The 17255-nt window shown below is 35.9% G+C and overlaps 4 protein-coding genes and 1 long non-coding RNA gene across 6 annotated transcripts; 1 reads left to right on the top strand and 4 right to left on the bottom strand.

Moving 5' to 3' along the window:
* Positions 1 to 90: 90 nt before the first annotated feature.
* On the bottom strand, positions 91 to 794 carry LOC103848930 (40S ribosomal protein S16-3). Its single transcript, XM_009125758.3, has one exon. The coding sequence runs from the start codon at positions 709 to 711 to the stop codon at positions 271 to 273; it is 441 nt and encodes a 146-aa protein (XP_009124006.2). The 5' UTR covers positions 712 to 794; the 3' UTR covers positions 91 to 270.
* A 435-nt stretch (positions 795 to 1229) lies between these two features.
* LOC103848929 (two-component response regulator ARR22) lies at positions 1230 to 3086 on the bottom strand. Of its 2 annotated transcripts, XM_009125757.2 has the most exons (3): positions 2754 to 3086; positions 2241 to 2504; positions 1230 to 1734 (listed from the first exon to the last, which is right to left on the bottom strand). In XM_009125757.2, the coding sequence occupies exons 1-3, from the start codon at positions 2841 to 2843 to the stop codon at positions 1702 to 1704; spliced, it is 387 nt and encodes a 128-aa protein (XP_009124005.2). In that variant the 5' UTR covers positions 2844 to 3086; the 3' UTR covers positions 1230 to 1701. The 2 variants fall into 2 exon arrangements, with proteins under 2 accessions (XP_009124005.2, XP_018511487.1); XM_018655971.2 differs by lacking the exon at positions 2754 to 3086 and having other exon boundaries at positions 2241 to 2738.
* Positions 3087 to 7008: 3922 nt separating this feature from the next.
* On the top strand, positions 7009 to 9517 carry LOC117133892. The gene is made up of 2 exons (XR_004457941.1): positions 7009 to 7241; positions 7288 to 9517. It is a non-coding gene; the product is annotated as an uncharacterized LOC117133892 (long non-coding RNA).
* Positions 9518 to 10290: 773 nt separating this feature from the next.
* Positions 10291 to 11268, bottom strand: LOC103848927 (two-component response regulator ARR22). The gene is made up of 3 exons (XM_009125756.2): positions 11217 to 11268; positions 10754 to 11010; positions 10291 to 10642 (listed from the first exon to the last, which is right to left on the bottom strand). The coding sequence occupies exons 2-3, from the start codon at positions 10985 to 10987 to the stop codon at positions 10466 to 10468; spliced, it is 411 nt and encodes a 136-aa protein (XP_009124004.1). The 5' UTR covers positions 10988 to 11010; positions 11217 to 11268; the 3' UTR covers positions 10291 to 10465.
* A 2430-nt stretch (positions 11269 to 13698) lies between these two features.
* Positions 13699 to 17022, bottom strand: LOC103848926 (GDSL esterase/lipase LTL1). The gene is made up of 5 exons (XM_009125755.3): positions 16660 to 17022; positions 16438 to 16565; positions 15802 to 16044; positions 15079 to 15331; positions 13699 to 14174 (listed from the first exon to the last, which is right to left on the bottom strand). Exons 1-5 carry the CDS (start codon positions 16898 to 16900, stop codon positions 13939 to 13941), a joined length of 1101 nt encoding a protein of 366 aa, XP_009124003.1. The 5' UTR covers positions 16901 to 17022; the 3' UTR covers positions 13699 to 13938.
* Between the last annotated feature and the right edge of the window lie 233 nt (positions 17023 to 17255).

Raw genomic sequence — 17255 nt, forward strand, 5'->3', positions numbered from 1 at the left:
AAAAAATCCTCAATCACTTTAACTATAACTCCTAACATGCAATAAGCTAGATCATTTCACCAATACCCAATCGTTTAAGCGACCAATCAATTAACAAAATAAAACAGTAATCGGAGTAAAGACATTAAACGAGCAGACATTGTAAAAAAACATAAGTTCATAGGCAAATTAACCATTATCCAATAACAATAATAAAAAAAAACGCAAATGAGAGTCTAACGTCTGACAATTCAACAACTCATTTTGAGAAATGAACAAACCAGATTTTGATTAACGGTAACTCTTCTGGAAACGAGAACGAGCACCACGCCCACCAAACTTCTTCGGCTCGCACCTCCTCGGATCCGCCACGAGCAGAGTCCTATCGTACCTAATCAAAATATCCTTCACCTCCTTCTTCGACTGCTCGTCAACATACTTCTGGTAAAACGCAACCAACGCCTTAGCGATACTCTGACGAATCGCGTAGACCTGTGAAGTGTGACCACCGCCCTTCACGCGGATCCTCATGTCCACGCCCGCGAAACGGTGCTTCCCTAGGAGAAGGACCGGCTCGTAGATCTTGAACCGGAGGATCTCGGGCTGGAAGAGCTCGATCGGGGAACCGTTGAGCTTGATCATACCGCACCCGGGCTTGCAGTGGGTGACGGCGACGGCGGTCTTCTTCCTCCCGAAGCATTGCACGGATTGTTTAGCTGGTTTCGTCGCCATGGCTAGGGTTTATGATTCGGTGCTCAGATGCAGGAGCCGAAGTGATAAATGAGAGGAAGAGAAAACCCTAATGAAAGGTCTCCGAGACGAGCGTTAAGCTTTTTTATACAAGGCGAGATGATAATGGGCTTAGTTAGGTTTACTATACTGACTTTAAAGGCCCATTTAAAGAAGGTAACTATGGGCTATTATATGATTTAGGGCCTTGGTAAGATAAACCGGGTGGTTTTCAGCTGCATCGGCTGGTTACTTAAACCGGGTGGTGGCTATTGTATATGATTTTGGGTTCATGCAGTTGCAATTAAGTTTGGAGTTGAAGTTAAGTTATGTCTGAGGTTTAATCACATTGAGAGGACAGCTTATATTATAAATAATGATAATAATGTTAATACAACAGATATATTTCATTGTATACAGCACAATAATAATAATGAGGACCTCTGATGTTTTATCAATCTTTCTGCTACTAATTCTCTTGGTTTCTTTTTAATTTACTGGTAGACTTTTTTTTTTTTTTGCTAAGTGCGTTCTAATCTAACGAATATACTAACATTCCTTGTTAACCTCTAAGGCTACAAACCAATCTTATAACATTCGACGCTCGCATATTTATGCTTAAATGCTGTTTAGTTGCCATTTTGTACCAACAATTATTAGCTACCACTCGAATTATTGTAGCGAATATATCACAAATAATATAGAGAAATTGAAAAATATGTATGCCATTATTAGACAAATGCTTTTTATCTGTTCATTGTTACATTTTCACGAAACTATATATAACATATACGATATATTTAAAATATGTTCTTGAAGCCTGATAGTATTTGGTTTATTTTAGTGAGAACAAAAAAAATGGATAAATATATAGTCGCGCGTCATTATCATTCGTCTTTTAGCTGCTCGATGAGCAAGTAGATATTCTCAAATGTTATGGGCTTGGCCAAGCAATGGTCAGCTCCAGCTTCCATAAATCCACTATTCTCGTCCTCATGTGACGTCAATCCCACGATCCTTGGTTGCCTAACAAGTGAGAAAAAAACGGCTCTATCATACTAGTGAATGATCAAGCCGGCCATTAAAGTCTCTTTCCAATATAATTGGTTAAAACTACTTCGTAAATTAATAGATTAGTATGTACTGTTTTGGTTCATAATGTTATTGATTCAATGGTCGAAACTTGGAAGGTTGAAACTTAACTGAACTATTTGCAAAACATTATACGTGTTAACACGGGGAGTTTGAACTGACTTTCAAATTCCATATACATATTTCAACAAATGTTTAAAAAATTGCTAGACATTAATTAAGCATTTTATAAAAAAATATTTTTTGTATGAGTTATAACGCCAATTAGATTTTAGACCATTTTTTAAAAAAATATTATAACTGATTTATCGTCTAGACGAATGCATAGACGTCCCCTTATACAAAATTTTAGAACATTGATTTTGACTGCGTCAATTCATTTGAATTTGGTTATTGTTGGTCGGCTAGTTAACTAAAATTGACTATAACGCGGTACGTACCGAAACTCCATCCATCACAGGCATTTCATTATCCATGAGGATAAGGTTGAAGGTTTGGCCATCGCGGTAGAGGTTCACTGCCTCCTCACCATTTTCCGCCATGTAAGGAAATCCTCCACGCATTTGGATGAATCCCATGTACAGTGAACGGCACGATCGATCATCATCAACGACCAAAACGCATAGTTTCTTAAATGTCTTCTTCACGACTTGTCCTGCCGGCACTTCTTCTTCTTCCTCCTTTGATTTACTACTGCAACAACACTTCACAACAATAACGGACAACACTAATAAAAGCTGGTCATGTTTGTCTTGAATATGTGCTATATATTGTATCGAATTATATGGAAACGGTATAAACAAGAGCATGTGTGTGTGTGTGTGTTTTTTTGAGAGGGAACAAGAGTATGTATGTTTCGTGAGTGCTTTAACCGAAGAAATTTCGCCAGGACGTAATTCACACTAGAATACATCGTTTGACTAGTAGATAATTGTTTAATCAACTGTACTTACAAACATTTGAAGATATGTTACGTGCCAAACCTCTGTGCCATATAGTTGAGTAAATAATATACGAGAGAAGTATATGAAAGTCATGAACATAATATATATATATATATATACATACTGTGGAAAATATTTAATTCATCTAGATTATAATCTTTATTATATTTTCCCTTTTATCTATGAGGAAAAGAATCTAAAAATTATTATCAACTATTTAAGGGATAAATCCTCCAAGCGTGATATCTTTTATATGACAGTTCATATATTATCAAACAATTATTAATATATAATGTAAAAAAAAATATATTAAGATATATATATATATACTGACCAAATGATACATATATCTACTGTTATTTTAATTTTTCATTTTTGATACTAATAAACTAGATTTAAAATTCATTTCTACTAGTCCTACTTTAAAAGTTTAATTTGTTGACATTCCCTCCCAAAAAAAACAATGACCTCGTTACTGCATATATTATACTAGCTTTTCTACAACACACAACCTCAGTCATTTTGTTTATCTGAAATTAAAATCTCACAAGATATGGTATATACGAAATGTTCGGACGATCTAATCGACGATCTAAAGTATGTATAGGGAACAGCAGAGCTCAACAGTATGCCTACTCAACAGTTAGATCCTATGTTTTTCGGTTCAAGCTCTCGAGCAATCAAGCATTGCCGAATCAAACCAATACACCCGAAAATTCAAATAAAATATTGGTTATCCTAAATATAGCAAATTTGAACTTTCCTGAGATATATTAGATGCTTTGAAAAGTGAATTCATATTAAATTAAACACAAAACAACTCAAAAAGGTAGAATATAATCCCACTTTAGACACTGACACATAACCAAAGCTTTTTAGATTTCGACTCACGAGTTTTAGCTGCAAAAGGATACAAGTACACTTCAGAGAACAGAGAGAAAAAAAAAAGAATCTGTAAATTCATTCTACTGTTTTAAAAAGCTAGATATGTTAAATGCAAAAAAGAGAGAGTAGATTTATTCGAATTTTAGTTATCTGATTGATATCCGAACAGCCGTTGTAGAGGTTTGTGTCATCTGATCTCTTGATGATGCCAAGTCTCATAAAGTCTCTATGCCAAGGAGAAGGTTTCACTTAAGTTGAGCATGTGAAATACACGTGAGCTGGATTCTTTGATTAAATGGAAGCAAGGTCAAAAGTGTAATTGATCAGGAGCTGAAGGGATTAACTTCATCGTCATCATCTTCACGGAAGTTACGACGTTAAGCGTCTGTAACAGAATCGAAGAAGAGAAGAGCTTGAGCTCGAGATCGGAGTGAGCGAGAGCTCAGGAGGAGAGCGTGAGCTCGAGTCCGTGAGAGAGAGAGAGATCGTGAGTGAGAGAGAGCTAGTAAGGGAAGGAGTTTCTCTGTGTATCTAGCTAAGCTCATCTTCTTGTTTCTTCTTTCAAGATCATACTCTTATCTCTTGGTGATTGTAACAGAGATAGAGAGGAAGAAGATCTCCTGTGATTGTACTCTTCTCAGTTTCATCTATTGGAAAGGTTGAGAGACCTAATTCTCTCTCCGGTGAGTATAGCGGCTTCTCCACATCGGAGAAGTGCGGTGAACACCGGGTTACCAAAAACTCTTGTGTTGTTTACTTTCTCGCTTGATTCGATTCCACACTGCGATTGATTGTTTCCGCTAGATTTGCGATTTGAGATACATTGAAGCTTGCAGGAAACCGATAGAATCCTCAACAAGTGGTATCAGAGCGCTGGTTATGGCGATTCAAGGATTTATCGGTAACGAATCTTGATCGATTCTGAAGAAGAAGAATCTGAGGTTGTGTAGTTTCGTAATCGCGTCGCTGTTTCAAGTGTGACGAATCAGAGCTGATGTCGATCGTTATGCAGCGTCAGCATCAAAGAAAGAAGAAACTGACGTTTGCTTGTGGTAGACGAAGAAGACGTCGGAAGCGTAAGAAAGAACGTACACGGAGGAAGATCCAGTCGGATCTATTGGTTTCTGGTTTGTAAAACCATGTGCAGAAGCAAGGTGATCTATCTTGAGGCTAGAGTCATAGTCTGGTGTGAGATTATGATGAAGAGACTTACTAGCTATGTTGTGTTATTCACAAGAAAGGAAAGATCCGTAGAGGCTGAAGCAAGAATGAGTTACAGAAGGGAGAGATAGAGTATTCAGAGGAAGGAGAAAGCAAGTACAAGATAGAGAGATCAAGTAAAAGATCATAGCTCTTGAGTCACCATTGCTTTTCCCTGTTCCAGCTGCGTGTCTTCGTTGTTATCGGAGGAATTGAAGGCTGAGTGTTCGTCGTCTTCTTCGTAGCTGCTGATATACTCCTCTCCGGTAATATCTCATGTTGGAGATTATTCAGGTTAAGTCAAGCCAGACTTAAGGAGCTTGAATCAAATCAAGTTCAGCAGATTTCAGGCTCAAATCTTGAAGATAAGGTGGTCTTGTTTCAATACAGTCACAAAGGTAGTTTGTGATGGATGGTTAATCATTTTCTGCAAAGGATAAGGGGAACTGAAGCTTGCTGAATCACAAGTAATGTGTGTTATCTTTGCAAAGGATGATCAAGGCTCGGGTCTGGTGTCAGATTGTGTTTTGGTCAGCTCGTTTGTGGAAGAAATATGCAGTGTTGTTTCAGAAGATGGAAAGAATAGCAGTTGGTGGCACTTATGAATCTCAGGTATGAGGGACGCCTTGGAAGTTGATGTTGGTATGTGTTTCAATGGCTATTTGGATATTGATTAAAGGTTCCAGGATCCAAGTGAAAGGAAGTTGCAGAGAAGCATGACAGTGAGGTTTAATCAGATATGAAACAAGACAGGTTCAGTAATTTAAGGCTTCAAGGTTGGTTCAGTTTTCAGAGGTTTTGAGCTGAGGTCTGCAGGTTCAGTCACAGGGGTTATAAAAGGATCAGAATAGAGCTTGTAGCAACAAGGCTGAGTTTCTACTAAATGAATCAAGGGTGTTACTTTTGTGTCTACTCTTCAGTGGCAGTAAAGTGATGTTACAGATGTGGTTATGCGTGGGTTTCAGTCTCAAGATAGTAGTCAGGCTCACTGGGTGAAGTGAGATGGAAGCTTCTGGTTATAAGAAGAAAGGCAGCAGAGTCATCAAGTTAGTGATGCAGAAACGTGTTTTATCTTTAGGAAGAAGCAGCTTGAGCTAAGCTTTGGTGAGATGTTGTGAGTAATAGGAGCAAGCTCGGTGAAGAGGTCTTGTTGTCTTACTCAAAGGTGTTTCTGCAAAAGACGAAAGGTGATGAACTCTGGAGCAAGGCTGATTGAATATCAGTGATAAAGAAACTAGAACAGGGAGCAAGTTTCTTGTTTTGTGTTCCAAAGGAAAATAAAGCAAAGAGTTTATTTTGCTGTTTATGTTTCCTATTAGACAGAGATGTTACAAGTTCAAGTCTGCGGGATATGTCTCAGGTTATGGTAGCTCACGTTTCAGAAACTCAAGTCCAAGACAGGTTGAGGTTTCAGAGACAAGAAGGTGGAGCATATGAGACAAGAGCAGATAGCATGGGTTCTGATTTTTGGTTAAAATTCAGAAAGGATGCAGATGGCCGAAGCACATTCAGTTTGGTGGTACAGAAACTGCTTTAAAGAAGCAACGACACTTGGTGGTTTCTCGGGTATATGTGACTGAGATTAAATGGCTGCAAACAGAAGATATTTGTCATAAGTTCTGACATGTATGTTGAAGCAAGAAGCCATGTATTCAGTCAAATACACAGAGCAGTTTAATGGATCAAGAAAAAAGTGCAGGAAGGTTTGAGGATGGTTATAAGTCTGAGAAGTGAATCTGTGTGTGAAGAGAAATTCAGTGAGGTCTGAGGGGTTCTGTTTCAGGTGGAGTCTTGCCTCTACAAGTGTTGTAGTGCACATCTTCAGATGTTTTTTTTACTTCAGGTGGAGCAGTGCTACTGCTTCAGGCGAATTTCTCAAGTCTTCTCAGCAGCTTATGGCTTCAGGTGGAGCAGTGTTGTCGGTTTAGAAGTTCTGGTAATAAGCTTACAACAGCTTATGGGCTTCATGCTTGTTTTGTGTGGTAATAAGAAGGACAAGAGAGCCAAGTGGAGTGTGTACAAGGGAATCTGAAGTGCAGTGACTTCAAGGCAGAATCAGAGAGAAACACAGTTTCTGGGTGGAGCTATTGTCAGCAAAGAACCTTGTATCATCAGAGTTTTGAGCAGCGGTAAATAAAGATTTATGTTGGCTTTGCTGGAGAAGAAATCAAAGGTGTTTTGATCTCTGGTATAAGGTGAAGATTGATGAAGTATCAGTCTGGGTTTTTTGCATAAATCAGAATGTGATCAGGCTCTGAAGATTAAAAGAAGTCAGGTTGCTGAAACATAGAAGTTGCAGGTTCTGTAAATGTCTGAGACGACTTATACCGAAGTGATCATGGTATTTTCTCTACCGAAAATTCTGAGAAACTAGTGCTTGCTGAAGTTTCTCAAAGTAAATCACTTCAGAAGGTATAATGTGGCGTGTGAAGACAACATAAAGACAGGGTTTTCACAGCATGTGCAACTGGTTTAAAGTCCTAGAGAAGGCTGAAGCAGAAACATGTTTCTGAACTGTTTTCTGAGACAGAAACTTGAGAAGTGTTAAGTTGTCTGTGTGCATCAGGAGGAAGTGTAAATCTTCTCAGTAAGAAAGACACTTGCAGGATTAACAAGTGTGGAGCCTAAGTGTGAAGAACACTAGAGGAAAAGTTGTTGAGCCAAGAAGAGTATTCGGTTCAGCTGTGAGAAGATCTATGATGCAAGTGCCAAATTTTTGGTGGAGTTTACACATTATTAAATGTGTTGCAGGTCTGGTACAGCAGGGGAAACACATCATGGGCTTGATATTGATGTGAAAGATGCTGTAAAGAAAGTATCTCTTGAGTATCTCAGGCTCTTATGATGAGAGATATGGTTAAAGAGTACAAGGAGTGAATATCGAGCTGCTGGTACTGTCTTGTTTACTCAGGGAATTGGAAAGGGAACTAGGGTCGAAAGTACTCACAGCAAGGTGGAGCTATGAGGCATGATCTGTTGAGTTTCAACAGCGGTTCAAGTTCAGGTTTCAAGGTCGAGTTGGCTAGGCAGAGGCTGGTTGAATCAAGGGTTGATTCAGGGAAGAAACTTGTATGTTTCTGGTTTTCTGCAAGAGATTTCAGTAGTATTTTTGATTATGATCTCAGGTGCTTTTGAGGTGAATCAAATGGGTCTACAGAGGAATCAGGTTGCAGGATCAAAATGGTTTGTTTGGACAGAGATTGAGCAGAGATCTTGTATCGAAAGTCTTCTTAACCGGGTTGTGTTAAGCGGCGTGTTCTGTTGGCGACAGCAGCGGTGCAGAGTGGTGTTCAAGTCAGTGTTTTCATTCAGATGGTTGTAAGGGAAATCTCAGGTTAAACAGTGGGTCTTTACCGGCTGTTGAGGTTGGTTTCAAGGTTTGAGTCATGGAGCTTCTGGTTTGAGGCATAAGTGGTTCAGGTTCTGAAATAGTTTCAAGCTAGCATCGGCATATCAGTTTTGGCAGAAGGTTGACGATATTAAAGTGCAGTAACAGGTCAAGCATGAAGTAAGCTGAAGCTTATGGATTGTGTTGAGTTACTGATGAATGGTCGTCTCAAGTTTCCGGTTTTATAGAAACTGCCAAAAGAGGATCAATGAAGAAGTTGAGCTTAACACAAGGCTGTGTTAAAGCGGTTTATCAACTTAAGAAGACAGTGCTCAGGAATGAAAAAGTGATTAACATCACAGCCATGGCTTGTGAGTTTCATGTCTGGTTCATTGATGGTGATTGATTGTATGAAGACAAGCTATTGAGGTGGAGCTTCGGGTAAGAGGTTCAAAAAAAAAAAAAAACAGTGGCAAGGAAGTCTTCAGGTTGTATCAAGATGGATACGGGTTGAGATGCTTGTAGGAAACTAATTTCAGGAAGTATTGAAGTTGAGCAGTGATGCTCAAAGATGGATGAAGTTGAATATGCTTTATTCAAAGCTATATGAAGCTTAGAAGATGCAAGAATCTGCAGGGAGTTGCAGAGGATGAACAAGTTTGCTCAAGCACAGGAAGAAAGCTCAAGACGTGATAGCAGTTTGAAGAAGATCGATGACAAGGTGGAGATTTGTAGAGGTTTGTGTCATCTGATCTCTTGATGATGCCAAGTCTCATAAAGTCTCTATGCCAAGGAGAAGGTTTCACTTAAGTTGAGCATGTGAAATACACGTGAGCTGGATTCTTTGATTAAATGGAAGCAAGGTCAAAAGTGTAATTGATCAGGAGCTGAAGGGATTAACTTCATCGTCATCATCTTCACGGAAGTTACGACGTTAAGCGTCTGTAACAGAATCGAAGAAGAGAAGAGCTTGAGCTCGAGATCGGAGTGAGCGAGAGCTCAGGAGGAGAGCGTGAGCTCGAGTCCGTGAGAGAGAGAGAGATCGTGAGTGAGAGAGAGCTAGTAAGGGAAGGAGTTTCTCTGTGTATCTAGCTAAGCTCATCTTCTTGTTTCTTCTTTCAAGATCATACTCTTATCTCTTGGTGATTGTAACAGAGATAGAGAGGAAGAAGATCTCCTGTGATTGTACTCTTCTCAGTTTCATCTATTGGAAAGGTTGAGAGACCTAATTCTCTCTCCGGTGAGTATAGCGGCTTCTCCACATCGGAGAAGTGCGGTGAACACCAGGTTACCAAAAACTCTTGTGTTGTTTACTTTCTCGCTTGATTCGATTCCACACTGCGATTGATTGTTTCCGCTAGATTTGCGATTTGAGATACATTGAAGCTTGCAGGAAACCGATAGAATCCTCAACAGCCGTCAAAATAATTATTACAAATACAATTGAATGTCTACCATCCGATGCGTAATCAAATCTGGCTTAGATGATATAAGCCGCTGAAATCAGAATTTACTCCTTTCTGCATAAACTTATCAATTTCAAAGTAAGATATGCTGTATCTTCTTTATGACATATAATGTTGGACAAAATAATATGAAGTACAGCGCATAACAAAAAGTATTATATCTAATAACGTTTATATTTGATCAACAAAAAAAAAAATCTAATAACGTTTATGTCTCGTATATGTAATTAGGACTGAGGGATATGAAATTTATAGGTCATTTATCAATTTTAATATAACAACAAAATAAAATCTAAAAGTTAATCACTTCTGAAAAATATTATAAAGGCAACATAAATGTACAAACTAGCTAGATTCGCGAGATATCATTTTCTAAACCATAAGCCATACACTAATATATAGTTTTTTCTCTCTCACTAATATATAGTTCAATTAACGTTATAATTATATATTCAACTAGCATCAGCTACACTACATATATCATCTTTGTTTATTAGATATCATAGTTATTTAAATTAAAGTGGATCAGTTAAATATATATATATATATATATAGATAGATAGATATATATATATGTATTCACTTAAATGGTGGATTCCTTAAATGGTCGAAGTATCTATTTATTTAATAAAATGAAAAATGAAAATTGTATATTTACTTTTTCTGGTAGAGGAAACCCTTATTTTAATATTTTATAAGCTTAAAGCAACAGGTTACATGATTATATATCACGGACGATAAAGAACCCTAAATTCTAAAACACACACATGCAAGTATCTATGCATACATACACACTTAGACGTTATTATGTGTTTCCATAATATAAATTAAATATATATCCATCAAGCATCCATGAGTTGGTTAATGAGAGGGATGATCTTGTCCTTGGTTAACGGTTTTGCCAAGCAATGGTTAAGTCCAGCTTCCATGAAAGCCCTGCGCTCCTCTTCATTGTCAGCCAGTGAAGTCACCCCAACAATCATTGACTTCACTTCCATTTCTCTTAGCTTCTTAGTTGTCTAAATAAAACAAACAAAATAAAGAACATAAGAAAGTGACAAGGATATTAGCCTGAGGTTAATTAAATAATCTGTTTATTTCCATAGACTAAGATTATTAATTAATTGTACCGAGACTCCATCCCTCTCGGGCATTTCTTTGTCCATTAGGATAAGGTCAAAAGATGAGCCGCCGTCACGGTGGATGATTACTGCCTCCTCGCCGTTATTTGCTGTCTGTGAAATACCCCCTATCGCTTTGATGATCTTCTCATGAATTATAAGGTTTAGTGGATCATCATCGACGATCAACACGTTTAGTTTCTTCTTTATTTTCTCGATATCTCCCATGGATTTTGTTGCCATCTTCGATTTTATCTTCGAACAATCTTCACAAAAAAAAAGCTAATTAAAAAAAAATGAAACATGCAGTATGGAAATGAACTTGCAAGTGTTCGCATGCATGTGATTATCATTAGAACAAAAACGAAAATTGTGATTATCTTCTTGAATGCATGGTTCCGTGTTTGTATGTAATTGTTTGTATATGCATACGTATTACATATGTAATCTAAAAAGGTTAGAAGTGGCTTACGATTTGGATTCTAAAGAAGACTGTGAATTGTGTTCTAGGAACTTAGACATTGATCGAGATTTATAGTTGGAAAAGGTGCAAAAGCATATTTTCACGTCACTAAGGAAAGCATCTTTTACATGAATTTTGCTGGAATGTAATCTGCATTTTTGCAACTGGGTTATTTTAACAAACTAATATGAGAACAATAAAATCAAAATGGGGAAAATATTATGAATACATAAGAAAATACATGTAAAAATATCTTTAATTAATTTATCTAGATCATAATCAGATTATATGTATGTTCTTTGTACGTATTAGTTCTTTCTAATTGTTAATAAAGAAACTAAAATAAGAATTTTATTTGAACTTTTCGGCATAGGAACTGTTAATAAAGATTATATACTTTTTCATTATTTTGTTTGTTGGGTTAAAGGTCTTGCTGAACGGTGAACAAGATCTTTATCAAATCTATGCTAAGATATAAAAGTAAAGATTCTCATGGAGCATAGAAGGTATGCTTAAGCAAATTAAGCATAGAACTTAATGCGTCAACATCAGTGCTCATAAGCTGAGTTCGTAATGGCTTCTTAGGACTAATTTTTTGCTATTAATTTCTTATGAAATGTTTTGTACGTACAATCTTGGAAAAAAAATAGGAATTACTTTATTATGAAAATTGTCTTGTAAAATCGTGAAAGATGAAAATGTAAATCATACTTGAGATATTTCAAAAACTTATGCATCAGTTGTCTATTATTTCAACATTGGTGCGTTTGTTTGAGAACAAGTCTACCCTTTTTGGGAATGCTTACATATTTTGACGGTATTTTTTACCCAAAAATAAAAGTTCGCAAAGATTCGATGGGATATGGTATTGAATTTTTGTTTGTTTTATATAATGCAAAGCTGGACTTCTGCTCACGTTTTACACGAAATCTACGAAGCCAATACTTTCTTCTCAAAAAAAAATATGGAAAGTTTTTCGGAGCATTTCATAAATGGATGACAATGGTCGATATGTAACATTAATAAATTCAACGTCAAGCCTAATTATTATGGCTCTTATACACTGACTTGACCACATTGGTTATCTCCGGATTAGCGTTCACGTATAGATTATATTCAGAAAAATCAAAATTATCTTACACTAATATGCTCTCATAGCTTCCCTCTTGACCAAACCCGATCGGAAAGCAATGATTATATTATATAATTTATATGTATGTGTAACCCATGTTGCGCCTTGGAAACAATCGCTCCAAGTGATATATACAGTGTAATAGAGATTACAATTGATATATGTCAGTGGAATTTTATTCTCTGCTGTGGCAACAATAGCTCCAAGATCCCGACTAAGTTCCATTCGGCGTACAACGGTACAAGTGTTTATCGCTTACAGTTATCAACTACTATAACTCTTAGCTTTTCTCCTTCAACACTTGTACTATTCTTTGCATTCATTTTCTTATTATTGTTTTTTTCCTACCAATGATTTGAGGAAGAGAAAGATGTTTATGAAGAATGTGAAGTCTTTTGTTCTGTAATATTCTTTTCTCCGGTGTTTGAAAATTTATTTATTATTGAAGTAGGATATAGGCCAAATAAGTTTGACAAGTGTTGCATTCTATATGTTTTATAAGATACTGATGTGTGTATTGGTTTTTAACTTTTTATAATGATTAAAACAATGTGGCGTATGTTAAAAAATATAAAGTACTCTCAAAGCAAATTTATCAGATTGTGATGAATGTTTAAATCAGGATAATAATACATGGATATGAATTAAATAAAAAGATAAGAATTTCAGAATTGTTAAAGTAAAGCTATAAACACAAATCATGGTACAAACAGTTTACCATTAAAATTTGGATAAATACACATTAGCATGATACTTCTGTAGTTCTGTTCCTAATAATTCATAAGATATCCCAAATTACTCATTAGAAGTATAGAGGATGGAGACACACTAGATAAACAATATTCAACCTATTTGTAGAAATAACAATCCATAACCAAAAGCCCATTGGTTCCAGTACGAACAAGGCCTATATAACAAATGTATTTGCATACAAGATTGTTATTGTTATGAAAGAGATGTGTAAATTTTAAAAAATTGGCATCAATGGTTTGACGCTGAGATAATTGATAAGGGTGGTCCATCAGATAACTGTCAGTAGTAAAAGAATATAAAAATTATATACTTTATAACTTATACTATATAGTTTATACGGAATGGACATAAATTTTCACCCACTTCACCAACCAGAAATCAATTCTTTTATTATTATTATTCACATTTCAGTGTCCGCGAAATGCTTCAACAAACTCTTTAGTACTCTTTCCCTCCGTCACATATTAATGATTCATACCACAGTAATATATGGCGACAAGAATTTTGCCGAAAAGTACATAGACACATATCATCAATCGTAGCATGCATACATATATACATTAATGGTTCATGGATTCATAACAATATGTCGCATCGATCTCGTAGCTGAATCAATAATCTCGAGTAGAACAGAAAACCATATAACAATCACTCCAAATATTACATGATAATTGGCACACATACATGAAAAAAAAATGACTAAACTAAGCTAATCAAGGTACAACAAGCAGAAACATCAAACCACATCACCGACGAGAAAAGTCTATTATGCTGATCAAAGTTATTAATCAACAATGCATACAAAAGACAAGGCCATGACAATTAATTGAAATAAAATCACTTAGATTAGATTCTAGAAGAATCCAAGAGCATGACGGTACTAAGGTTCATAGGGTGCATATACTTGGAGGAACCGGTGAGGATCTGATTAACAATTATCCTATTAGCTTTCTCTGTTGGATGAAACGCATCCCAAAATGCATACAAATCTCTGTTAGGACATAAGTTCGAGATTGGTGTGCATAGTCCTATGCCATTGTACGGTCCTTGTCCACAACATGCCACCTTTGATGTCACAAACCCTACACACATATATACACGCAGATAACGATTCAAATCAAAGGGTATTTATTAGAATATCTACAGTACTTATTTGTTGTATACGATCCAGACATAAGTAAATGCTTTCAACGACCACCAATATTTTTCCTTTTTTTATCCATGGTTTTTATTTTAGAGTTAGATTGTAGGGGAAAAGCTTTTCAAATATAACTATTTAAAGACCAGACAGTTACTGTTATTAAAAATTCTAATAAAATAATACTCTCTATGTTCCTAAAAGTATGATGTTTTACAGAATTTTGATGTTCCAATATATAAGATGTTTTTAATTTTTTTATGTAACTTTTACTTTATTAAAAATTGTGTACATAATCATATTTTAATAATCTATTTTGTAATTGGTTGAATACCATTAAGTTATAGTTTTAATGATATTTTTTAGACAAAAAATAATGTTCTTAATATGTAGGTTTCTACCTAAACATCTTATATTTAAGAACATAGGAGTACTGCTACGCATACAAACCGACACATACGTATTGGATACTTCGATCTATATAGTATATTTTGATAAATAAAAAAGTGTGAAGTGAAATCAATTTTTTTGCATAAATGTAACAACATGCATGGAAAAGATAGTCCTACATAGTTGTCACTGGTCATGCTCATTTATTAAATTTCACGTACGCATTCAATCAGACATAACTATCACTACTCCCTAATTATGTGTTTATATCATTAAATCTTTGACAAGCTTGAGTCAACCTCACTAGTCAAATTTTGGCTGAGTTGTTACCTTTTTCATAAATTCGAAACCAACAACTAAAACCTTTTGAAATATATCAAAATATCTACTACTATTATTAAACAGTTAGCTATTATTAACTACTATTAAAAATTTAATAAGAGATGAGTTATAATTACCGAATTGTTCAGGGTTAGTTAGATAATCCATGTTCATTTGATAGGCATTGGCTGCTACAAAAACGTCCTGACCGATCTCAGCATTGACTGATGCGATCAAATTAACTAATTGCGGATTGAACAAAGCGGCTGCTGTTTGGAGAGCACCATAGCATTCGCCATTGCGGCTATGCTGAGCCAGTTCCGCAGGTGCACATCCCATTGCACCAGTTCCGGTTACTAGAACCCGTCTTGCACCCAACTCATAGAGTTTCTTTATCAATGAAGACAAAAGAGAAAAAAATATATAATCATGTATATGAAAAGAGTAAATCATTATCACGTATATTTTTTTCTTCTAAAAAAAACAGAAACTAAAATCTTCCCCATATTTTTTTAAAAAAAAAATCGCCATCATTTAAAAAGAAGTTATGTCCCCTCATTTCAAGAGACTATTGTCATTAATTAATTTATTTTTGAGAAAAGAGAACAATGTCATTAATATGGTGACATAGCGAAATAAATTATTGAGGGGTCACTTATTAAAGGCATTGTCATGTACTGAGCCAACACATCAGTAAGCTCATTGGTAATGCAAGAATCAAGATTCCATGATTCTAGCTAGTTTCGTCTGAGTCACCAATTTATTACTATATGGCAGCATGGCATACTTTATAATTCAGTACTATCACGTGAAAATAAAGTAGAGAAGAGCTGATTAAGTTATGTTTTAGTTGTCCTTACCCTAAGGACTTTTCCGTATTCGGAAATGAGATAAACAACGTAGTCCGGTAATGTGAACTGGCGAGAGCGAGCAGAGAAAGGAATGAGATAATAGTTGTTGACGAAATCGTTGCCACCGAGTGTGATTAAGACAAGAGCTTGGTTAACTAGTTGTTGTGTAGCTTCTGGTCCGATCAATGCGCTCACTCGTTGCTGGTACTGTTGGAAGTATTCGAACTGCTTAGATATTCTAATTATGTTTACCTGCCAAACAAAAAACATAATCTATGAACGTGTGGAACGACAGCAATTTGACAAGAATTACAATAATACGGATAATAGCTCCTTGAACCCAGAGTTTGCGTACCAAAATAAAACATTTTTCAAATTTTCGAAATTAATATACACAAACCTATGGCTCCTAAATAACTAACCAAATTTTTTATTGAGTTTTTTTTTGTTTTTACTAAATTGGCTAGAACTTCCAAAATTCCAGGACCCGTTTGGCTCAACCTAAAAAGACTAATTTTCAAAAATATTTATGGTTAAGCCCAACATGAATATAGCTTTTCCTAGTTTTTTTTTATTGCATTTAATTATTATTTTTTGCTAACTTTTATATTGCATTTAAATTTAAGAATTATCGAAGTTGCTTACAAATTGAATTCCAGTGTCGTTGAGGATTCCAATTCCAGCGGAGGCAAAATTAGCACCGACGAGAAGATTTTCTCCGGTGAGCTGCGGGCTAAGGTACGGCAAAGTCGACGGCATGCCTATAGCTTCACCTAGTAGAGATAAAACAAACCATGGTTAGAGATAATTAATTAAAGAACATATTATTATCTTATAACCTTTCTCGAACTAATTAAATATACTTACTGATAATGTCGGGGATGTTGAGGCCGTTAGAGAAACGCCCAGTGGGTCGACGGGTCGGGTAATCGATACCATACGGGTAATTGTCGGCGCGAGCAGTGGTGACAAGGTAATCATTGTTTCCATTGTCGACGAGAGAATCACCAAAGACGTAGAAAGCCCTAGATTTAACTTGTGGTGCAAGAAAAGTAACAATGAAGAAGAGTGATATTAGAAACCCTAGCGGAGAATAATTAATATCCATAGTTATGGGCAGAGATGTGATTAGATAACGAATGGGGAGAAAGGATTTTAGTTGACGAATACTATGAGAGCATATGGTGGGTGTTATATATAGACACGCTGACAATGGATATGTAGGTTTCAATCAGTAACGTATACATATATGTTATATATGTGTGTAAGTTTTAATGTGTTTTGCTTTTTGGTTGTGAATTTTAAGACGAGAGAAAAACATTAATAGAGGCTGCCAACTGATACACTATGATCTTGTTTGTTGTTTGGATGTAATAAATGTTCTAAATGGAGTCATTTTTGAACCCTTAAAAATTTGATTAGATGTTATACTGAATCACATGCATTGTCTACAACCAATGAGT

The sequence above is a fragment of the Brassica rapa genome, chromosome A05 (genome assembly GCF_000309985.2).
Source record: "Brassica rapa cultivar Chiifu-401-42 chromosome A05, CAAS_Brap_v3.01, whole genome shotgun sequence".
NCBI classification, from domain to species: domain Eukaryota; kingdom Viridiplantae; phylum Streptophyta; class Magnoliopsida; order Brassicales; family Brassicaceae; genus Brassica; species Brassica rapa.

Coding starts and splice junctions, on each gene's coding strand:
- LOC103848930 (XM_009125758.3), bottom strand. CDS start 711: ATGGCGACGAAACCAGCTAAACAATCCGTGCAATGCTTCGGGAGGAAG.
- LOC103848929 (XM_018655971.2), bottom strand. CDS start 2,609: ATGCTCTTGTTTATACCGTTTCCATATAATTCGATACAATATATAGCA. Junction 1,735..2,240: donor CTGTGATGGATGGAGTTTCG/GTACGTACCGCG, acceptor CTCACTTGTTAG/GCAACCAAGGATCGTGGGAT.
- LOC103848927 (XM_009125756.2), bottom strand. CDS start 10,987: ATGGCAACAAAATCCATGGGAGATATCGAGAAAATAAAGAAGAAACTA. Junction 10,643..10,753: donor CCGAGAGGGATGGAGTCTCG/GTACAATTAATT, acceptor TGTTTTATTTAG/ACAACTAAGAAGCTAAGAGA.
- LOC103848926 (XM_009125755.3), bottom strand. CDS start 16,900: ATGGATATTAATTATTCTCCGCTAGGGTTTCTAATATCACTCTTCTTC. Junction 15,332..15,801: donor AATACGGAAAAGTCCTTAGG/GTAAGGACAACT, acceptor TCATTGATAAAG/AAACTCTATGAGTTGGGTGC. Junction 14,175..15,078: donor AACTAACCCTGAACAATTCG/GTAATTATAACT, acceptor ATATGTGTGTAG/GGTTTGTGACATCAAAGGTG.